This window comes from Mobula birostris, chromosome 10 (genome assembly GCF_030028105.1).
Source record: "Mobula birostris isolate sMobBir1 chromosome 10, sMobBir1.hap1, whole genome shotgun sequence".
Classification (NCBI taxonomy): domain Eukaryota; kingdom Metazoa; phylum Chordata; class Chondrichthyes; order Myliobatiformes; family Myliobatidae; genus Mobula; species Mobula birostris.
The window spans coordinates 71,820,605-71,840,520 of record NC_092379.1 but is presented as its reverse complement, the minus strand read 5'-3'; the positions used below and the strand labels follow the sequence as shown (position 1 = coordinate 71,840,520).

At 43.0% G+C, this 19,916-nt stretch overlaps 1 protein-coding gene across 1 annotated transcript in view; it reads left to right on the top strand.

Moving 5' to 3' along the window:
• LOC140203705 (gamma-aminobutyric acid receptor subunit alpha-3-like) overlaps positions 1-19,916 on the top strand; it is a 265,082-nt gene that overhangs the window by 109,058 nt on the left and 136,108 nt on the right. Inside the window, exon 5 of the mRNA XM_072269747.1 lies at positions 12,868-13,088. Within this exon, the coding sequence (XP_072125848.1) occupies positions 12,868-13,088 (221 nt within the window). The remainder of the gene's footprint in view (positions 1-12,867; positions 13,089-19,916) is intronic.

The following is a 19,916-nucleotide window of genomic DNA, read 5'->3' as shown; positions in this document are numbered from 1 at the left end:
TGGAGATCGCCAGCTGGTGGCGTAGTGGCATTAGCGCTGGACTTTGGGGCAAGAGGTCCTGAGTTCAAATCCGGCTGGCTCCCTTGCACGCTCTTCATCCGTGCTGGGTTAAGAGTTGGTGATCTCTTTTATAAAAAAAGCTTACAGAAGGCAGAAGGCAATGGCAAACCACTGTAACTGTAATCATGCCATGAACATGATTTCTCAATACGTCAGAGCGACGTGGAGTGAAATCGTCCGCCAACTGGAAACTCCAGATTCCTGTTAATTTCTGTAACCTATTCTCTCTCAAATGCAAATCAACACCTCCCTGATTCCCCTTCCACCCACCTGCACCAGGGGTAATTTACAGCAGTCAATCAGCCCACCAATCTTCATGCCTTTGGAATATGGAGGGAACACAGACCATCCGGCATAAACCCACCAAGTCACAGGAAGAATGTTCAAACTGTGCACCATCAGCACCAGAAATCAGGATCGAGCTCAAGTGAATGAAGCTATGCAAACAGCCGTACTAACTACAGTACCACTGCCAACTTCTGCATTTCCGTCAATTCTACAATGATTCCCACAAGTGGGAAGTGTTACACCATTATGTAAAAAAAAGGCAGACAGGGTGTAGGAAACACGTGAAAATGATTATATTTATTATTGAAAAAGTGAAAAAAATGGCACAAAAATAAGGACTATGTTGCACAAACATGGATCTATGAAAGGAAGTAATGTTTGGTTATAACTAACAGAATAGATGCGGATGAGCCATTGGCTGTGAGGTATTAGGAATTTTTGAAGTTCTTTGTTAAGATGCCCGACAAGAGGTTAGGAAACAAACTGAGAACACATATGATTGAGAATAATATACTAGTCAGTAATGTGGCAAATTGATAGAGAGTGTGAATAAACAGATTATTTACATACCGAATATGGGAGGTTGTGAACCATGGTTGAGCAGTATCCTGTGTTTACAGTATATACTGTGATTGGGATTGAGAAGGGTGTTGAAGGGGTGACATGGACAGGTTGAGTGCACGGGCAGTGTCATGGCAGATAGAATATAATGTGTAAGGTGAGCTGCCACAAGAAAGCAGCAGCCATCACCAGAGCCCCCACCACCCAGACCATGCTCTCTTCTCGCTGCTGGCATCAGGAAGGAAGTACAGGAGCCTCAGGACTCATACCAGCAGGTTCAGGCACGGTTATTACCCTTCAGGCATCAGGCTTCTGAACCAGTGTGGATAACTTCACCTGGACCTTAACACTGAACTGATTCCACCACTAATCGACTCACTTTCAAGGTCTCTACAGCTCACGTTCTCAGTTTTGATTTATTTGTTTGTTGGTTTCTTTGTTTATTAATTTGTTCACTTATTTTATTTGTTTTTGTTTGTATTTGGAGTTTGTCTTTTGCACATTGATTGTCAGTCTTTGTTTGTGTGTAGTTTTTCACTGATTCTGTTCCGTTATTCTACTGTGAATGCCTACAAGAACATAGATCTCAGGGTGGCATATGGTGATGTATATGTACTTTGACAATGAAGTTACTTTGAACTTTGAAGTTTAAAGATCTGAAGTCATCCACTTTAGTAGGAAAAGTAGAAATGTAGAGTACTTCTTTAAATAGATTTAGCTTGAAAGGTAATGGTGAGCAGTGAGATATTGGTTCTCTTGTTCATGAATCATCGGATGTGAATGTTTAGATTCTGCAAAAAAATTAGAGTTCAAATTATGAATTGACTTTTATGGTTTTAAACAGACTTTCTTATAAGATGCCACATAAGGTTTAGTGAAACTCACATCCATCTGAATGAGAAAGAAGCAGACTGCATCTGGTGAGGAAGTGTGGCTAAGCTAAGAGACTAATGAGTGTGTTTTACGAACTGTGTCAAATGAATACTGATTACTTTTACAATCCCATCACCACGGCCCATCGTCCAGCTCCATGCATTTCAGCACCCACATTTGTGGTAGAGGTTATTGAATATTTGGAAAGGAAGACTAAATGATGCATTGTTCATTATAATTACCATACAGGAAACTGGCAGAACAATATTACATTCCTGTCAATATTGCTTGCTGCATAATCATTTGTAAATACTGTCATCCAAACTTCCTCTGCAGATGCAGTTTGATTGTTCTTCATTCAAAAGAAGCATCCGGGGACTGCGTGGGGTTCATCTCAAATGTTGTAAGGCCGGATTGTCACATTAGCAACAGGGCACAGATCTAGAAAATGGATCTGATTAAGATCTCACCAGAAGATCCTTTCCGGACAGGGAATCAGTAACTAATAAACTGAGAGGGGAGGTGCCAGGACATCAGGTATAAACTAAATTAAAACTAATAGTTTAAATATTAGGAGCAGAGTTCACTTCACTCAGTGTGACACAGAATAATGGGAATATTAAAATAAATTTGCTCATTGCAATAGGAGGAATGGATAGATTATCGAATGCTATACGAAAGCCATTGTTCACCAGGCGAGGAGAACTGGCTGAAAGGGAGCCTAGCGAGTTGCTACTTGGGGTATTGGAAGTGCAGGAGAGGTTTGACCTCCATCAGCCATGCATTACGACTGACCAACGCACAGTAACTGCCATTGAGGAAATTATTCCAGGTTTCTTATTTTTAGTTGGGGGGATGGAGGAAGAAATTTAACCATCAAATTTATCACACATTGAGCAAGGAACAGTGATGTGGAATGGGGTCACACTGTACTGTCACGGAACAGACACAGAGATTGAAAGTGAAGTCCAGGCACATGGGACGAGGACACAGAATAGATAGATGGAGCAAGGGCTCAGGACATGCACATACTTCTGGAATACAAGATTGCCTGCTGCCATCAGAGCCGAGTAGACTGTTTGGGTCCATATTTCCTGGAGGTGAGAAGACTGAGGGGTGACGTTATTTAATCAGAGGTATGTCCCTGATGACTATTGTTGACCAGGTGAGGAACACTGCCATCCACAGCTCTAATCTGCTAATTAAATTTGCCGAAGACGCTACAATGATTGGCCTTATCTCAAACAATAACAAGGTGGCCTACGGGGAAGAAGTCATCTCTCTGACACAGTGGTGTCAGGAAAACAACCTCTCCCTCAATGTTGCAAAAACAAAGGAGCTGGTTATGGATTACAGGAGGAATGGAGACAGGCTAACTCCTATTGACATCAATGGATCTGGGGTTGAGAGGGTGAACAGCCTTAAGTTCCTCTGCATATACATCACTGAGGACCTCACGTGGTCTGTACACACCAGCTGTGTGGTAAGAAAGACACAACAGCACCTCTTTCACCTCAGACGGTTGAGGAAGTTTGCTATGGGCCCCCAAATCCTAAGAACTTTCTACAGGGGCACAATTGAGAGCATTCTGACTGGCTGCATCACTGCCTGGTATGGGAACTGTACCTCCCTTAATCGCAAGACTCTTCAGAGAGTGGTGCGGACAGCCCAGCGCATCTGTAGTTGTGAACTTCCCATGATTCAAGACATTTACAATGACAGATGTGTAAAAAGGGCCTGTAGGATCACTGGGGACCCGGGCTATCCCAACCGCAATCTATTCCAGCTGCTACCATCTGGGAAACGGTACCACAGCATAAAAGCCAGGACCAACAGGTTCCGAGACAGCTTCTTCCACCAGGCCATCAGACTGATGAACTCACACTGATCTGAACGTATTTCTATGTTACATTGACTGTTCTACTTATTATAAATTATTATGAATTACTCTGATTGCACATTGCACATTTAGACGGAGATGTAACATAAAGATTTTTACTCCTCATGAATGTGAAGGATGTAAGAAATAAAGTCAATTCAATTCAATTACTATTTTTTTACGTGATGCATCACAGAAAGCACCCTATCTGGATGCCTCATAATTTGTTATGATCTCCCTGGATGTCATGCAAATCAAAAGCTCTGCACTGCATCTTGGTACATGTAACGGTAATAAAGCAACACTCATCTCACGAGGACTCAACAGGACAGGCGTTGACACTTTTCCATTGGTGGGAGATCCCCAACTAGGAGACACAGTTACAGAATAGGGGGCCAATCATTTGAAGCTGAAGTGTGTAAACATTTCTTTCTAATGGAGGAGAATCTCTGGAATTCTCTGCCCCTGAGGGTGGTGGAGGCCAGGTCAAGAGAGAAAAATATTTGAAAGATCGTAGCATGGTGTGCAATGAGGGACTGACACAGAAGAGGAGTTGAGGCCAGCATCGATCAGCCCTGATCATATTGAGGGAGCTGGTAGTGTAATCCCGGTTCTGTTCTCTCCAAGTTTTGTGATGCCACGGCTCTGGTATACTCAGATCAGCTCTCATATGATGTGGAAATGAAATAAACAGTTTTGTCAGTGCACCTGGAACAGAGATCTTCATATCTTCTTGCGACACTGAAGTATTTCTAGTTGTATTTTGCTCATTGATAAGCCCCGAAGGCTTCCGGCCCTCCCCGCACACTAAAGTTGTGCTGTCATAGCAACCCTTCACGTCTCTTCTCATTTACCACATCACTGTCTCAGTCATTTGGGGTTTCTATGACAACTCCTTCAGAAAACCTCTTCTGTCGGGGTGGCTGTAGCCACAGACCTAGAGTGAGGTCAGAAAAATCTTTGGTAGGTGGAACAAAAGAAGGTGGTCAGATCTGCACACAACTAACATCAGAGCAGCCTCTTCATTTATATCTGTCAGTGTTAGCAAAGCAGAGAAATCAAAGAACCACACTAAAGAGCTTGAATTACTGTAATGCCATAAACATAGCACAAGGAACTCCTGCTGTTGCACTAGCAGTGTCAAAGAAATTTTGATCATAAGATTCTTAAAGAAGTATCAGGGCAGCTGTCAAAACCTTGGAGAAAGATGCAAGTGAGAGACAAATTTCTTAAAGAGATAAGGAGAGGGTTGTTGGTTCCGACCTGAGACATCACACAGCTGCCAGTGGTGGGCGCCTATGTCTGGGGATGTTTCAGGGGTCAGTTATGGGACAGCCAGACATCTCAGGATTGTAGGGGTGCAGGGAACTATATCAATAGTTGGGGGCGTGATCACACAGGGCATTAACTCAGAAATGTAGGTCAGCTGCTCGGCGGAAAGGTGTGAGCTGGGATCTCAGCATTGGAGCTGAGGCTCAGTGGATTCATATACCCAGGGAGAGTTCTGACTGGGCAATCATCTTTACAGTTACAGCTTTGCCAGGAGTGAGTGGGCAGATTAGGGGACACCGCCGAGACAAGGGGTCTGGAACTCATCTGGGACCAGTCTGGCTCCGCTCTATAGGATCCAGAAGAGGGGATGGAATTAGTGATAAAGAGGGAGATGGAGTTAGTTTTGTGCAACTTTATGTTTACATATGTTTCTCAAGCCTGCAAATTACATCTGCTCAAAGGATTACTGAGCCACTTACAGATTCTTTGTGAACAGTTAATGAACTAGCGGTGATGTGGTCCTTCAAATTCCTGCTGACATTATTTAGAATCACTATTAATCTCACTCAGGAAGAGTTTTTTCCTCACATCTCACTATGCTTTCTGCCCTCATTTGAAATCTGTGTTCCCGAACCTTAAATTCTCTGCTGAAGTGGGACAGCTACTATTCTCTCTGACATTGTTCACTTCTGCATCACCCCGTCACTGTTATGTTTTGTAACTTCAAAACATTAAACTAGTTTTAAAGAAAACAAGAAAGTCAGGAGATAAGTCATATACTTTTTTTCTTTAGGAGTGTCACACACATATCACGTGGTAGCCAGGTGACTTGTGCTATTCATGTATTTATCCATCTGACCTGTAATGGATTATTTCAATGAATGAGAATGTTCAGTCAAACATATAGATATATGAGAAGGCCTTGGTGAGTAGGGTAAAGGAAAACCCCAAGGCATTCTTCAATTATGTGAAGAAAAGAAGGATGACAGGAGTGAAGGCAGGACCAATTAGAGATAAAAGTGAGAAGGTGTGCCTGGAGGCTGTGGAAGTGAGCGAGGTCCTCAATGAATGCTTGTCTTCGGTATTCACCAATGAGAGGGAACTTGATGATGTTGAGGATAATATGAGTGAGGTTGATGTTCTGGAGCATGTTGATATTAAGGGAGAGGAGATGTTGGAGTTGTTAAAATACATTAGGACGGATAAGTCCCCGGGGCCTGACGGAATATTCCCCAGGCTGCTCCACAAGGCGAGGGAAGAGATTGCTAAGCCTCTGGCTAGGATCTTTATGTCCTCGTTGTCCATGGGAATACTACCAGAGGACTGGAGGGAGGCAAATGTTGTCCCCTTGTTCAAAAAAGGTAGTAGGAATAGTACGGGTAATTATAGACCAGTGAGCCTTACATCTGTGGTGGGAAAGCTGTTGGAAAAGATTTTTAGAGATAGGATCTCTGGGCATTTAGAGAATCATGGTCTGATCAGGGACAGTCAGCATTGCTTTGTGAAGGGCAGATCGTGCCTAACAAGCCTGATAGAGTTCTTTGAGGAGGTGACCAGGCATATAGATGAGGGTAGTGCAGTGAATGTGATCTATATGGATTTTAGTAAGGCATTTGACAAGATTCCACACGGTAGGCTTATTCAGAAAGTCAGAAGGCATGGGATCCAGGGAAGTTTGGCCAGGTGGATTCAGAATTGGCTTGCCTGCAGAAGGCAGAGGGTCGTGGTGGAGGGAGTACATTCAGATTGGAGGATTGTGACTAGTGGTGTCTCACAAGGATCTGCTCTGGGACCTCTACTTTTCATGATTGTTATTAATGACCTGGATGTGGGGGTAGAAGAGTGGGTTGGCAAGTTTGCAGACGACACAAAGGTTGGTGGTGTTGTAGATAGTGTAGAGGATTGTCAAAGATTGCAGAGAGACATTGATAGGATGCAGAAGTGGGCTGAGAAGTGGCAGATGGAGTTCAACCCGGAGAAGTGTGAGGTGGTACACTTTAGAAGGACAAACTCCAAGGCAGAGTACAAAGTAAATGGCAGGATACTTGGTAGTGTGGAGGAGCAGAGGGATCTGGGGGTACATGTCCACAGATCCCTGAAAGTTGCCTCACAGGTGGATAGGGTAGTTAAGAAAGGCTATGGGGTGTTAGCTTTCATAAGTCGAGGGATAGAGTTTAAGAGTCGCGATGTAATGATGCAGCTCTATAAAACTCTGGTTCGGCCACACTTGGAGTACTGTGTCCATTTCTGGTTGTCTCACTATAGGAAGGATGTGGAAGCATTGGAAAGGGTACAGAGGAGATTTAACAGGATGCTGCCTGGTTTAGAGAGTATGCATTATATTCAGAGATTAAGGGAGCTAGGGCTTCACTCTTTGGAGAGAAGGAGGATGAGAGGAGACATGATAGAGGTGTACAAGATATTAAGAGGAATAGATAGAGTGGACAGCCAGCGCCTCTTCCCCAGGGCACCACTGCTCAATACAAGAGGACGTGGCTTTAAGGTAAGGGGTGGGAAGTTCAAGGGGGATATTAGAGGAAGGTTTTTTACTCAGAGAGTGGTTGGTGTGTGGAATGCACTGCCTGAGTCAGTGGTGGAGGCAGATACACTAGTGAAGTTTAAGAGACTACTAGACAGGTATATGGAGGAATTTAAGGTGGGGACTTATATGGGAGGCAGGGTTTGAGGGTCGGCACAACATTGTGGGCCGAAGGGCCTGTACTGTGCCGTACTATTCTATGTTCTATGTTCTGTATACAATATTGCTCAAACACCACTGAAATGTTAAATATACAACAATTATCTTCTCTGATCCATGGGGACTAACCCCAGCAGCTCTTACCCTGTAGCTAAGTTCTTCATTATTACACCATGAAATCAGCACTGACTTTAACCAAACTCAATGGAGAAGTTCAATCCAGCCAGTGTTATATTTAAAAATGAATGAAATACATGTCTGTAATTAATGCTTACAGCTTACAAGATGGAGTTAATTTCCAGATGACCATTTTCACTGTCACAACTCAGATTTTGTTTAAGTATTTTATTTTCAGAAAATAAATAATGTGACAGAATCAGAATCAGGTTTAATATCATCAGCAAATGTTTTGAAATTTGTTGACTTGGCGGTGTCAGTACACTGCAGTGTATGATAATAGAGAGAAAAAGAAAACTGAATTACAGTAAGTACTAGACAACGGGGTGACTCGTTGGGGCACCCTTTGAGAGAAGGGTAGTGCAGTCTGATGTGACCAGAATGAACATTACGTTTTCCTGAATGCTATTGGTATCGCTTTGCTTTGGAAACTGAAGTAGTAAACCTCAGTTTATTAAAGAAGAACGACGCATAGCAAAGGAAATATAGCTCCCCCTCGTTTAACAAAGGACACTTTTGATGGCATCATTTCTGGCTTATCTGCCATCCAGGACATCTCAAATGTCCTCTTTCTTTAAGGATCGTGGTTTCCCTTCTGCCATCATCAATGATGCCCTCACCCGCATCTCCGCCATTTCCCACACTTCGGCCCTCACCCCATCCTCCCGCAACCACAACAGGGACAGAGTTCCCCTTGTCCTCACCGACCACCCCACCAGCCTCTGGATCCAGCACATTATCCTCTGCAACTTCCGCCACCTTCAACAGGACCCCACCACTAAGTACATCTTTCCCTCTCCACCCCTCTCCGCTTTCCGCAGGGATCGGTCCCTCCACGACTCCCTGATCCACACGTCCTTCCCCATGGATCTCCCACCCAGCACTTATCCTTGTAAGCGTAAGTGCTACAGCCATCCCTACACCTCCTCTCTTGCCACCATTCAGGGCCCCAAACAGTCCCTCCAGGTGAGGCAACACTTCAATTGTGAGTCTGTTGGGGTCATCTATTGCATCCGGTGCTCCCGGTACGGCCTCCTCTACATCGGTGAAACCCGACACAGATTGGGGACCGCTTCATCAAGCACCTCCACTCTGTCCGCCACAACAGACAGGATCTCCTGGTAGCCACCCACTTAAACTCTACTTCACATTCCCATTCAGATATGTCCATACATGACCTCCTCTACTGCCATGATGAGGCTAAACTCAGGTTGGAGGAGCAACACCTCATATACCGTCTAGGTAGTCTCCAGCCCCTTGGTATGAACATAGAATTCTCCAACTTCCGGTAATTCCCTCCCCCTCCCTTCTCCCATCCCTGTTTCACTCTGCCCCCTCCCCCAGCTGCCTATCATCTCCCTCATAGTTCCGCCTCCTTCCACTACCCATTGTGCTTTCCCCTATTCCTTCTTCACCTTTCCTGCCTATCCCCTCCCTGCTTCACCTCCCCCACCCCTTTATCTTTCCCCTGACTGGTTTTTCACCTGGCACCTACCAAGTGTTGGGCACGTGGCCAAGTGGTTAAAGCATTTGTCTAGTGATCTGAAGGTTGCTAGTTCAAGCCTCAGCTGTGGCAGCGTGTTTGTGTCCTTGAGCAAGGCACTTAACCACACATTGCTCTAGTGTCTGTGTGAGGAGTGGCGCCCACACAGACTTCCAATCTGCACCTTGTATGGCATGAAAATGCCCGGCGCAGGCCTCTCATGGTCTGAGTCGACATTCCCTCCCTATCAGCCCTTTCCTTCCCACCCTCCCCCCCACCTCCTTTGTAGGGCCTCTACCTCCTTCCTCTTCAGTCCTGTCTGAGGGTTCCAGCCCGAAACATTGACTGATCATTTCCACGGATGCTGCCCGACTTGCTGAGTTCCTCCAGCATGTTGTGAGTGTTGCTCTGCTACCCTTGTGCCTCTCATTGTCATTCTGGAGCCCTTTCATCCCCCGTCTCTTCATCTCTTCTGCTGTTTGTTGTTTGTCTCTGATCCTGGAGACATGCATGCCTCTCCTCCTCTGTCTCTTCTTCTCACATCTTTTTTTGTCCTGTCTCTTTGATCCTGGAGTCTTGGGGCCCTGGCCTCATCTGATTCTTGTTCTCTCCCTCTCCTTGCCACTTCCCGACGATGTTTGGCGTCACCTCTTGACCATAGCATCCCCCTTCCCTTTCCACGCAGCATAATTAGGCTGACCATTATTTTTTTACCCTAATGCTGGATAGAAGATACAAAGCAGTAGCACAGTGTTCATGGGTTCAATATCCATTCAGAACTCAGATGGCAGGGGGGAAGAAACTGTTCCCGAATCATTCAGTGTGTGCCTTCAGAATTCTATACCTCCTTCCTAATGGTAGCAATGTGAAGAGGGCACATCCTGGGAGATGGGGGTCCTTAATGATGGACACCGCCTTTCTGAGGCACTGTTATTTGAAAATGACTTGGGTCCTCCGGAGACTAGTACCCATGATGGAGCTGACTAAGTTTACAACTCTCTGCAGTTTTCGTCGATCCTGTGTAGTAGTCTCCTCATATCAGAAGAACATGAAATATAGGAGCAGGCCACCTGGTCACTGAAGCCTCCCCCACCATTTAATATGATCTTGGCTGGTCCATGCTAGCCTCAACTTCTGTGTGGTTTTAATGCTAGGAATATTATGAGTTCAGCAGGTAGACTTAAACCATAAATCAGTACACAGAAACATGATGCTTTGGCCATAATAGAGACTTGGTTGTGAGAGGGACAGGAATGGATGCTCAATGTTACAAGAGTTTGATGCTTTAGAAAAGATAGAGAGGGAGGTAAAAGTAGGATAGATTGTGACGTAATTGCATTATTAATCAGAAACAATATCACAGCTGCACAGGACATAATTGAAGTCTCATTCACTGAGTCTATATATGTAGAACTCAAAAATAAGAAAGGTACAATCACTCTGATGCGATTATTCATCAGACACACCAATAACCACCGGGACATTGAGAATAAAATATACAGGCACATTAAAGAAAGGTGCAAAAACAACAGTTGTTATAAACTGTTACTTCAACTTCCCTAAATTATACTGGGACCTTCTTAGTGCAAAGTGTTTAGATGGGACAAAATTTGATAGGTGCACCCAGGAAATTTTCTTCAATCAAGATGTAGATAGTCCATTAAGAGGAGAGTCCAAACGGACCTTGTGGTGGGTAATGAGCTTGGCCAAGTGACTGACCCTTCTGTGGAAGAACAGTTAGGAACAGTGATCAATACTCAAGTTTTAAGATAGCTATAGATTAAGGTAAGTATGGACCTTACAGGAAAGTATTAAATTGGAGTAAGATAAATTACAAAAGTCTTAGAAACAAGGGAGAGTTAATTGAAACTAGCTGCTTTTTGGCAAGTCCACATTTGATATGGATGGTGTTTAAAGACCACCTGCACAGAGTATATGTTCCAGTAAGAAGGAAGGACAAGGATGGCAAGGTAAAGGTACTTTGGATGTCAAGAGAGGTGGTGAATTTAGTCAAGAAGAAAAATAAAATGTGTATAAGATTTAGGAAGTTAAAATCAAAAAAACAGAGCACTTGAGGATTATAAAGAGGCCAGCAACAAATTCCAGAAGGGAATTAGGAAAACCGGGAGGAGCCATGAAAAATCCTTGGCAATTAGGATTAAAGAGAATCCCAAGCCATTTTATATATACACCAAGAGCAACGGGTTAACTAGGATAACTAGGGAGTGGGTAGGATCACTCAAAGATAAAGGAGGGAACATGTGCTTGGAGGTGGAGGATATGGGTAAGGTCCTCAATGAGTACTTTACACTAGTATTTACCAAGGAGAAGCACACAGATGATAGGGGGAATCAGTGTGGTATGTGTTGAGTTGCTAGAATGTTTTGAAATTAAAAGGAGGTAGTGTTGGGTATCTGAAAGGCATTAAGGTAGAAGCCCTAGGACCTGATGTGATATACTCCGGGTTACTGAGAGAGGAAAGGGATGAACTTGCCGTAGCCTTCACCAATATTTTCACGTCCTCACTAGCCACAGGTGAGGTTATTCCATTATTCAGGAGATAATGAAGATAATCCTGGAAACTATAGACTGGTGAATCTCACATCAGTGGCAAGGAAGTTACTGGAGAGAATTCTTAGGGACAGGATTTATGAGCATTTTGAAAAATGATGGCGTAGTAATAGACAATCAGCATGGCTTTGTGCAGGGCAAGCCATGGCTTATTGATTCAGGAGGTGATAAAGGTGTCTAATGAAGGTAGAGCTGTGGTTGTTGTCTACATGGATTTTAGTAAGGTATTCAACAAGGTTCATCATAAAAGGCTCATCACGAAGATTAAGATGCATGGGATCTTCAGTGAATTGGCCAGTTGGACTCAGAATTAGCTTGTCCATAGAGGACAGAGGATCAATGGGGATCCACACTGGAACCTTTGTTACTTGTGGTACATATAAATAACCTGGATTGAAACATAGATGGGGTGGTTAGTATGTAGACAATCTGAAGATTGGTGATTTGTGGATAGCACAGAAGTCCGACAAATGATAGGGCAGGATATAGATCAGTTGAAGGTAAGTGTGGGGAAATGACTGATGGCCAAATGTGTAATGTTGCACTTTGGGAGATTAAAGGGACAGTACACTGTTGATGGACAGAAGGATCTTGGGGTCCAAGTCCACAGCTTCTTGAAAGTGGCTATACAGGTTGAGAATGTGGTAAAGAAAGCAAGTGAGATGCTTGCCTTTTAATTGAGAAATTAAGTTCAAGAGTCAGGATATTATATTGCAGCTTAGGGAAGGATGTGGAGGCAGTGTGCAGAAGCAGTTTATCAGGATGCTGTCCGGATTAGTGGAGATAGCCAATAAGGAAAGTTTGGACAAACTTAGGTAATCTTCTTAGAAGTGGCAGAGTTTGAGGGGAAATCTGAGAGGGTAGTGAAGCCAGTGTTGTGATTAGTTGCCAACATTGTTGAAAGCAATGTGAATGGGCAGAGGAAGGGCAGGCTGGAGATGTGCTAAAAAAAGTGAGTTGTGTTCCTAACGACTTTACTCTTCCCTTTATGTCTCCTGACCACAGGAGTATACCGTCGATGTGTTTTTCCGTCAGAGCTGGAGAGATGAACGGCTCAAATTTAAAGGGCCTATGCGCATTTTGCCACTGAACAACCTCCTGGCCAGCAAGATCTGGACTCCAGACACCTTCTTTCACAATGGGAAGAAGTCAGTGGCACATAACATGACCACTCCAAACAAGCTGTTGAGGCTGGTGGACAATGGTACCTTGCTCTACACCATGCGGTAAGAAATCACTGAGCTCAGAGCTCAGCTGCTCTTCATTCAAATTATCCAAAGTCTATATCAAAACCGGTTTACATCACCAAGCGGAATACACCACTTACTAATAAAAATCCAAGTAAATTTTAAATAAAATTTTAATTAATGTCACCAGATGCAATCATAAAATTCTATTTACCTGCCGGCATACTTAGCAAATCTTAGAATAGTAACTGTAAACAGAACAATGAACAAAAAACTGTGCAAATGCAAATATAAGTAAATAGCAATAAATAACGAGTATGAAATAACAAGTTAAAGAGTCCTTAAAGTGAGACCATTGGTTGTGGGAATACCAGAAATAGAATGAGTCTAGTTCAAGATCCTGATGTCTGAGGGGTAGTAACTGTTCTTGAATCTGGTGGTGCATGTCCTGAGGCACCTGGACCTTCTACCTGATGGCAGCAGCGAGAAAAGAGCATGATCTGGGTGGTGAGGATGGATGCTGCTTTTCTTCGGTAACAATTCATGTGAATATGCTCAATGGTTGGCAGAGTTTTACCCACGACATGCTGGACCTTTTGTAGGATTTTCTGCTCAAAGGCATTGGTGTTCCCATACCAGACCATAATGCAGCCAGCCAGCACACTTTCCTCCACATATCCACAGAAGTTTGCCCAGGTTTTTGATGACGTGCCCATTCTCTGCAGACTCCTGAGGAAGCAGAGGGGCTCTCATGCTTTCTTTGCAATTATGCTTGTAATCATTAATAATTCTTAGCATTGACCAATTTGGATATGGAGTAAAATGAAAATTACTGACACACTTCATGGTTAAGCCATATCTTGGAAGGAAATAGGCAGTTGATGTGTTAGGTTAAGACTTTTCACCTGGGTTTCAACCTAAAGCCCGGACTGTCTATTTCCCTCCATAGGTGCTGTCTGACCTGCTGAATCCCTCCGGTATTTTGTTCTTGCTCCATATCCCAGAATTTGTGTCTCCAGTTTGGATTTTGTTTATTACAGTGTTATGGGTGGCTAGGGTATGGGCACAACCGTGGATGGAAGAATCTAACGTCCATTCCTCCTTTTCTGGACAGTGAAAACTTCAATTCAATTACTAGTGTGCTGTCTAATCACTTCAGAATAGACCATGTTAATGGGGTAGTCTAGTTGTGCCTGGGCCAGAATGGAGCTGGTCAGGAGCTTTTCTTCAAAATGATATCAGTAAACGATTATACTTTGAACAGAATCCGGATGATTCATCACTCGTTTACTTTAGTTAAGCTTGTAAATTAGATTCTCCTTCTTAAAAGTTGGCTGACCTTATAGGACTACGTGAATTTAATCATGCGGGATATAGATAAGGTGAATGGCCATAATTTCTTTTTTTCTCCAGGGTGGGGAGTCCAAAACTAGAATGTATAGGCTTGAGGTGAGCGGGAACAGATTTAAAAGAGATCTGAGGGGAAACTTTTCACATGAGTACACGGAACAAGATGCTACAGAAAGTGGCAGTGGCAGAAGCGGGCTCAATAACAATATTCAATAAAACACATGGACAGGAACATGGATTGGACAGATTTAGAGAGTTTGGGTCAAATGTGAGCAAATTGGACTAACTCTGGCAGATATCTTAGTTGGCTTGGAAATGATGGGCAGAAGGGCCTACTTCATAACTCTTTGACTCGAAGATTATGACTTTTTCAGTTGAATTACAGTTCTTGGTTTTGGCTCTGAATATAAAGAGAACTATTTTCAAACCAGTTGTGTGCCTCAGTGCAAGGCCCTGGTTTCTTGAGAGGGTATTTGAACTGATGTAAGTTTATTGCCTGTGCTTCTACTCATGAGCATTTCTTGCTTTCTGGAGCTAGCCTCGTATTTTAAATGAAACCCTTAGCAGGGAAAAGTCAGGCCATTTTCAGCATCATGGTGGTCACACCGACCATTGAAGGTTCTTGTCCTGCAGCTGCTGAATTCTGGATTTTGGGCCTTTATTTTTACATTTCTCTGATGCCCCACCCACTCACACCAAGCTTAGTGGTTGTTTGTCCTCATTTGTTCTTCTCTAACATGACAACTGTTTACTCAAAGTTGTTACAAAATCTCTTGGGCATTGCACAACATTGAATGTAGAAATCCAAGTTTTGCATTTGTGTTTGTGTGCCTGTGCACATGATTGTGCCTGCCAATGCACACAATAGTTATATGCAGGAATGCCAATGTGCAAATTGGAAGTTTGCTCTGTCACTTAATGATTGAGCTGACTGTATAATTCCCATCATCCTGCAGAAGCAATCCACCCCATACCTTTGTTATTCACATCGTATTCACCTCAGCTGTTCATGCAATCAAATTCCCTGCTTCCCTTCTTTACCAGGCCACTTGGCCCCTCAAACCTATCCCATCATGCCTAATCTGTGCTGGGCTGTACAAGTTCCCCATTACCCTCAACTGAGATTCAGATTAGTTTGCTATAATATAGACATGGATGGAATGAATTTCCCTGCTCACTGCATAAATAATAGACACATTATGTTGTTGAATAATGTGTTCCAGTGATGAGCACAAAAACAACAAGGTGGTGCAAAGTAATGATGGAGCGGCATCCATCATTAAAGATCCCACCCCCCAGATCATGCCCTCTTCTCACTGTTACCATCAGGAAGCAGGTACTGAAGCCTCAGTGATTCAGGATCAACTTCCTCCCCTCTGCCATCCGATTCCTACATGGACACTGACCCATGAACATTACCTCACTACTTCTTAATTTCTGTTTTTTTTTGTGCTATTTATTTTAACTTAACTATTTAACAGACAGATATACTGAATGCAATTCAGTACTTTTCTCTATATTAACCTATCATGTAATTCATTGTACTCTTACTGCAAAGGTAGCAAATGTGACATTAAATCTGATTCTGAATATTATGGAACATACTGAAGAAATGCAATTATAGATGCTGAGGCGGCAATAGTGGAAGCGGTATAACTAAGGCACCACTAGGAAGGGGATAAATTCATAGAGTCAGACAGCATAGAAGCAAGCCCTTTACTCCATTGGGTCCATGATCACCAAGATGCCCATTTGCCAGCATTTGGCCCCTAACCTTGTATACCTTTCCTATCTGTACACCTTTCCTAACCATACACCTTTCCTATCCGTACACCTTTCCTATCTGTACACTTTTCCTATCTGTACACTTTTCCTATCTGTATACTTCTCCTATCTGTATACTTTTCCTATCCGAACACCTTTCCTATCCATGCACCTTCCCTATCCATACACCTGAATTTGAATTTGAATTTGAATTCAATTTGAATTAACTTTATTTCTTACATTCTTCACATACATGAGGAGTAAAAATCTTTATGTTACGTCTCTATCTAAATGTGCCATGTGCAATCGTAGTAATTTATAATAATTTATAATCAATAGAACAGTCAATGTAATATAGAGTATACTTAAACCAGCATGAGTTCATCAGTCTGATGGCCTGGTGGAAGAAGCTATCCCAGAGCCTGTTAGTCTCGGCTTTTGTGCTGTGGTCCCGCTTCCTGGATGGTAGCAGCTGGAATAGATTGTGATAGGGGTGACTTGGGTCCCCAATGATCCTACGGGCCCTCTTAACACACCTGTCCTTGTAAATGTCCTGGACCATGGGAAATTCACAACTACAGATGTGCTGGGCTGTCCGCACCATTCTCTGCAATTGGGGGAAGTACAGTTCCCATACCAGGCAGTGATGCAGCCAGTCAGGATGCTCTCAATTGTGTCCCTGTAGAAAGTTCTTAGGACTTGGGGGCCCATAACAAACTTCCTCAAATGTCTGAGGTGAAAGAGGCTCTGTTGTGCCTTTTTCACCGCACAGCTGGTGTGTATAGACCACGTAAGGTTCTCAGTGATGTGGATGCCGAGGAACTTGAACTGTTCACCCTCTCAACCCCAGATCCATTGATGTCAATAGGGGTTAGCCTGTCTCCATTCCTCTAGTAATCCGCAACCAGCTCCTTTGTTTTTGTGACATTGAGGGAGAGGTTGTTTTCTTGACACCACTGTGTCAGAGAGACGACTCCTTCCCTGTAGGCCACCTTGTTATTGTTTGAGATAAGGCCAATCATTGTAGTGTTGTTGGCAAATTTAGTTAGCAGATTGGAGCTGTAGGTGGCAATACAGTCATGGATATACAGGGAGTAAGGGAGGAGGTTCCTATCCATACACCTTTCTTATCCATACCAGCTATCAGGGGGCATGAAGTCTATGAAGTTACCACAACTAGAGAGAAGGTTCTTGGGAAACTGAAAGATCTGAAGATAGCTTAGTCAGCTGGACCAGATGGTGTACACCCCAGAGTACTGAAAAAGGTGGCTGAAGAGATTATGTAGGCATTAGTAATGATCTTTCAAGAATCACTAGGTTCTGAAATGTTTCTGGAAGACTGGAAAATTGCAAATGGCATTCAACTCTTCAAGAAGGGAAAGAGGCAGGAGAAAGGAAACTATAGGCCAGTGAGTTGGACCTTTGTGTTTGGGAAGATGTTGGAATCGATTATTAAGGATGAGGTCTCAGGGTACATGGAGGCACATGATAAAATAAGCTATAGTCAGCATGGTTTCCTCTAGGGAAAATCTTGCCTGACAAATCTGTTGGAATTTTTTGAAGAAACGACAAGCAGCGTAGGCAAAGGAGAAACGGTCGATGGTGTGTACTTGGATTTACAGAAGGCCTTTGACAAGGTGGTACAAGCCCATGGTATTACAGGAAAGATTCTAGCATGGATAAAGCAGTAGCTGAGTGGCTGGAGGCAAAGAGTGGGAGTAAAGGGAGCCTTTTCTGGCTGGCTGTTGGTGAATAGTGGTGTTGCACAGGGGTCTGTGTTGGGACTGATTCTTTTTACGTTATATGTCAATGACTTGGATGATGAAATTGATGGCTTTGTGGCAAATTTTGCAGACAATATGAAGATAGGTGAAAGGGCAGGTAGCTTTGAGGAAGTAAAGAGGCTAAAGAAGGATTTGGACAGATTAGTAGAATGGGCAAAGAAATGGCAGATGCAATATAATGTTGGGAAGTGTATGATTATGCACTTTGACAGAAGAAATGATAGGGATGACTATTTTCTAAATGGAGAAAAAATAGGAAAAAACTGAGGTGCAAAGGGACTTGCAATTCCTTGTCCAAAGTTCCCTAAAGGTTAACTCACAGCTTGAGTCTGTGGTGAGGAAGGCAAATGCCATCTTAGCATTCATTTCAAGAGGTCTAGAATATAACAGCAAAGATGTAATGTGAAACTTATATAGCACTGGTGAGGCCTCACTTGGAGTGTTGTGAGCAAGTTTGTCCCCTTTATCTTCGAAAGGATGTGCTGAAACTAGACAGGGTTCAAAGGAAGTTAACAAAAATGATTCCAGGATTGAATGGCTTATCATGTGAAGAGCCTTTGATGGCTCTGGGCCTGTATTCACTAGAATTCAGAAGAATGATGGGTGACCTCATTGAAACCTATTGAACGGTGAAAGGCCTTGATAGAGTGGATGTGAAGAGGATGTTTCCAATGTTGAGGGTGTCTAAGACTGGAGGACACAGCTTCAGAATAGAGAAGCATCCTTTTAGAATGGAGATGAGGAGGAATTTCTTCAGCCAGAGAGTGGTGAATCTGTAGAATTCTTTGCACAGGCAGCTGTGGAGGCCAAGTCTTTATGTACGTTTAAGGCAGTGGTTGATAGATTTTTGATTGCTCAGGGCATGAAGGGATATGGGGAAAAAGTAGGAGATTGGATCAGCCATGACGAAATAGTGGAGCAGACTCAAAGGGCCAAATAGCCTGATTCTGCTCCTATATCTTATGGTCTTAAGGTCTCTGGCAGCTCACTCCACATACCTACCACCCTCTGTATAAAAACAAAAGTTGCCCTTCATGTTGCAATTATAACTTTCTCCTCTCACCTTAAATCTACACACTCTAGTTTTTGATTCTCCAGCCCTGCAAAAAAAGGACTAAGTGCATTGACCTGTGAAAGAGGTGATTAGTTCAGAAGTTTGATAGTCATAGGGAAGAGCCATTCCAGAGTCTGGTTGTCAGGTATCTGAAGCTCCTGTGTTTTCCAAGCTCAAAGTTCAAAGTACAATTATTATCGATTATTATGTATGTATTGTATAACCCCAAAATTCATCTTCCTCACAGTCACAAAACAAAGAACCATGGAACCAACCCAGTCAAAGAAAAAACATCAAACGTCAACCCCCAAGAGCAAAAAAAAATCGTGCAAATGGCAACAAAGGAAACAAGTGAAAAACACAGAATGTAAAATAGAAAAGAAAAATATTTTCTTCCAGGAGGTAGAAGATCTTTCAAATATTTATATAACTCTACCTCAAATATACCTAAAAATCCTACCTCTGCCACCTCTTTGTTACTCATAGTATTCTCCAATTTGCTGATAACTCTCAGGATATCTGTCCCATAAACACAAATGAACCTCTAGACTTCTTGTACTAATCTAAATTATTACAAGTACTGCATGGCTGAAAAATCTGCTGACAGTATGATAATGACTTCAGTAATAATTTAATTTTGACAAATGGAAGGTGCTGTTAGGATTAGATCTCAGAAAGCAAAAGAGTACAAGAGAGAGTGTAGTAAAAGAAGGTAGAACAAGTGAAAATGAGAGCAGGATGTAGACGGAGATTGAAAAAATGGACCAGAGAGTGGCGGAGAGAATAGAGGAGTCTGGAAGGAGGAGATATATTTGAGACTCATGCATCTTCAATGAGCTGCTGAATTTAGTCTGCGCTAAGTGATAATCGATGGCAATGTAGAGATTACTGGGTGAGTTTACTGCTGCCTGGTAT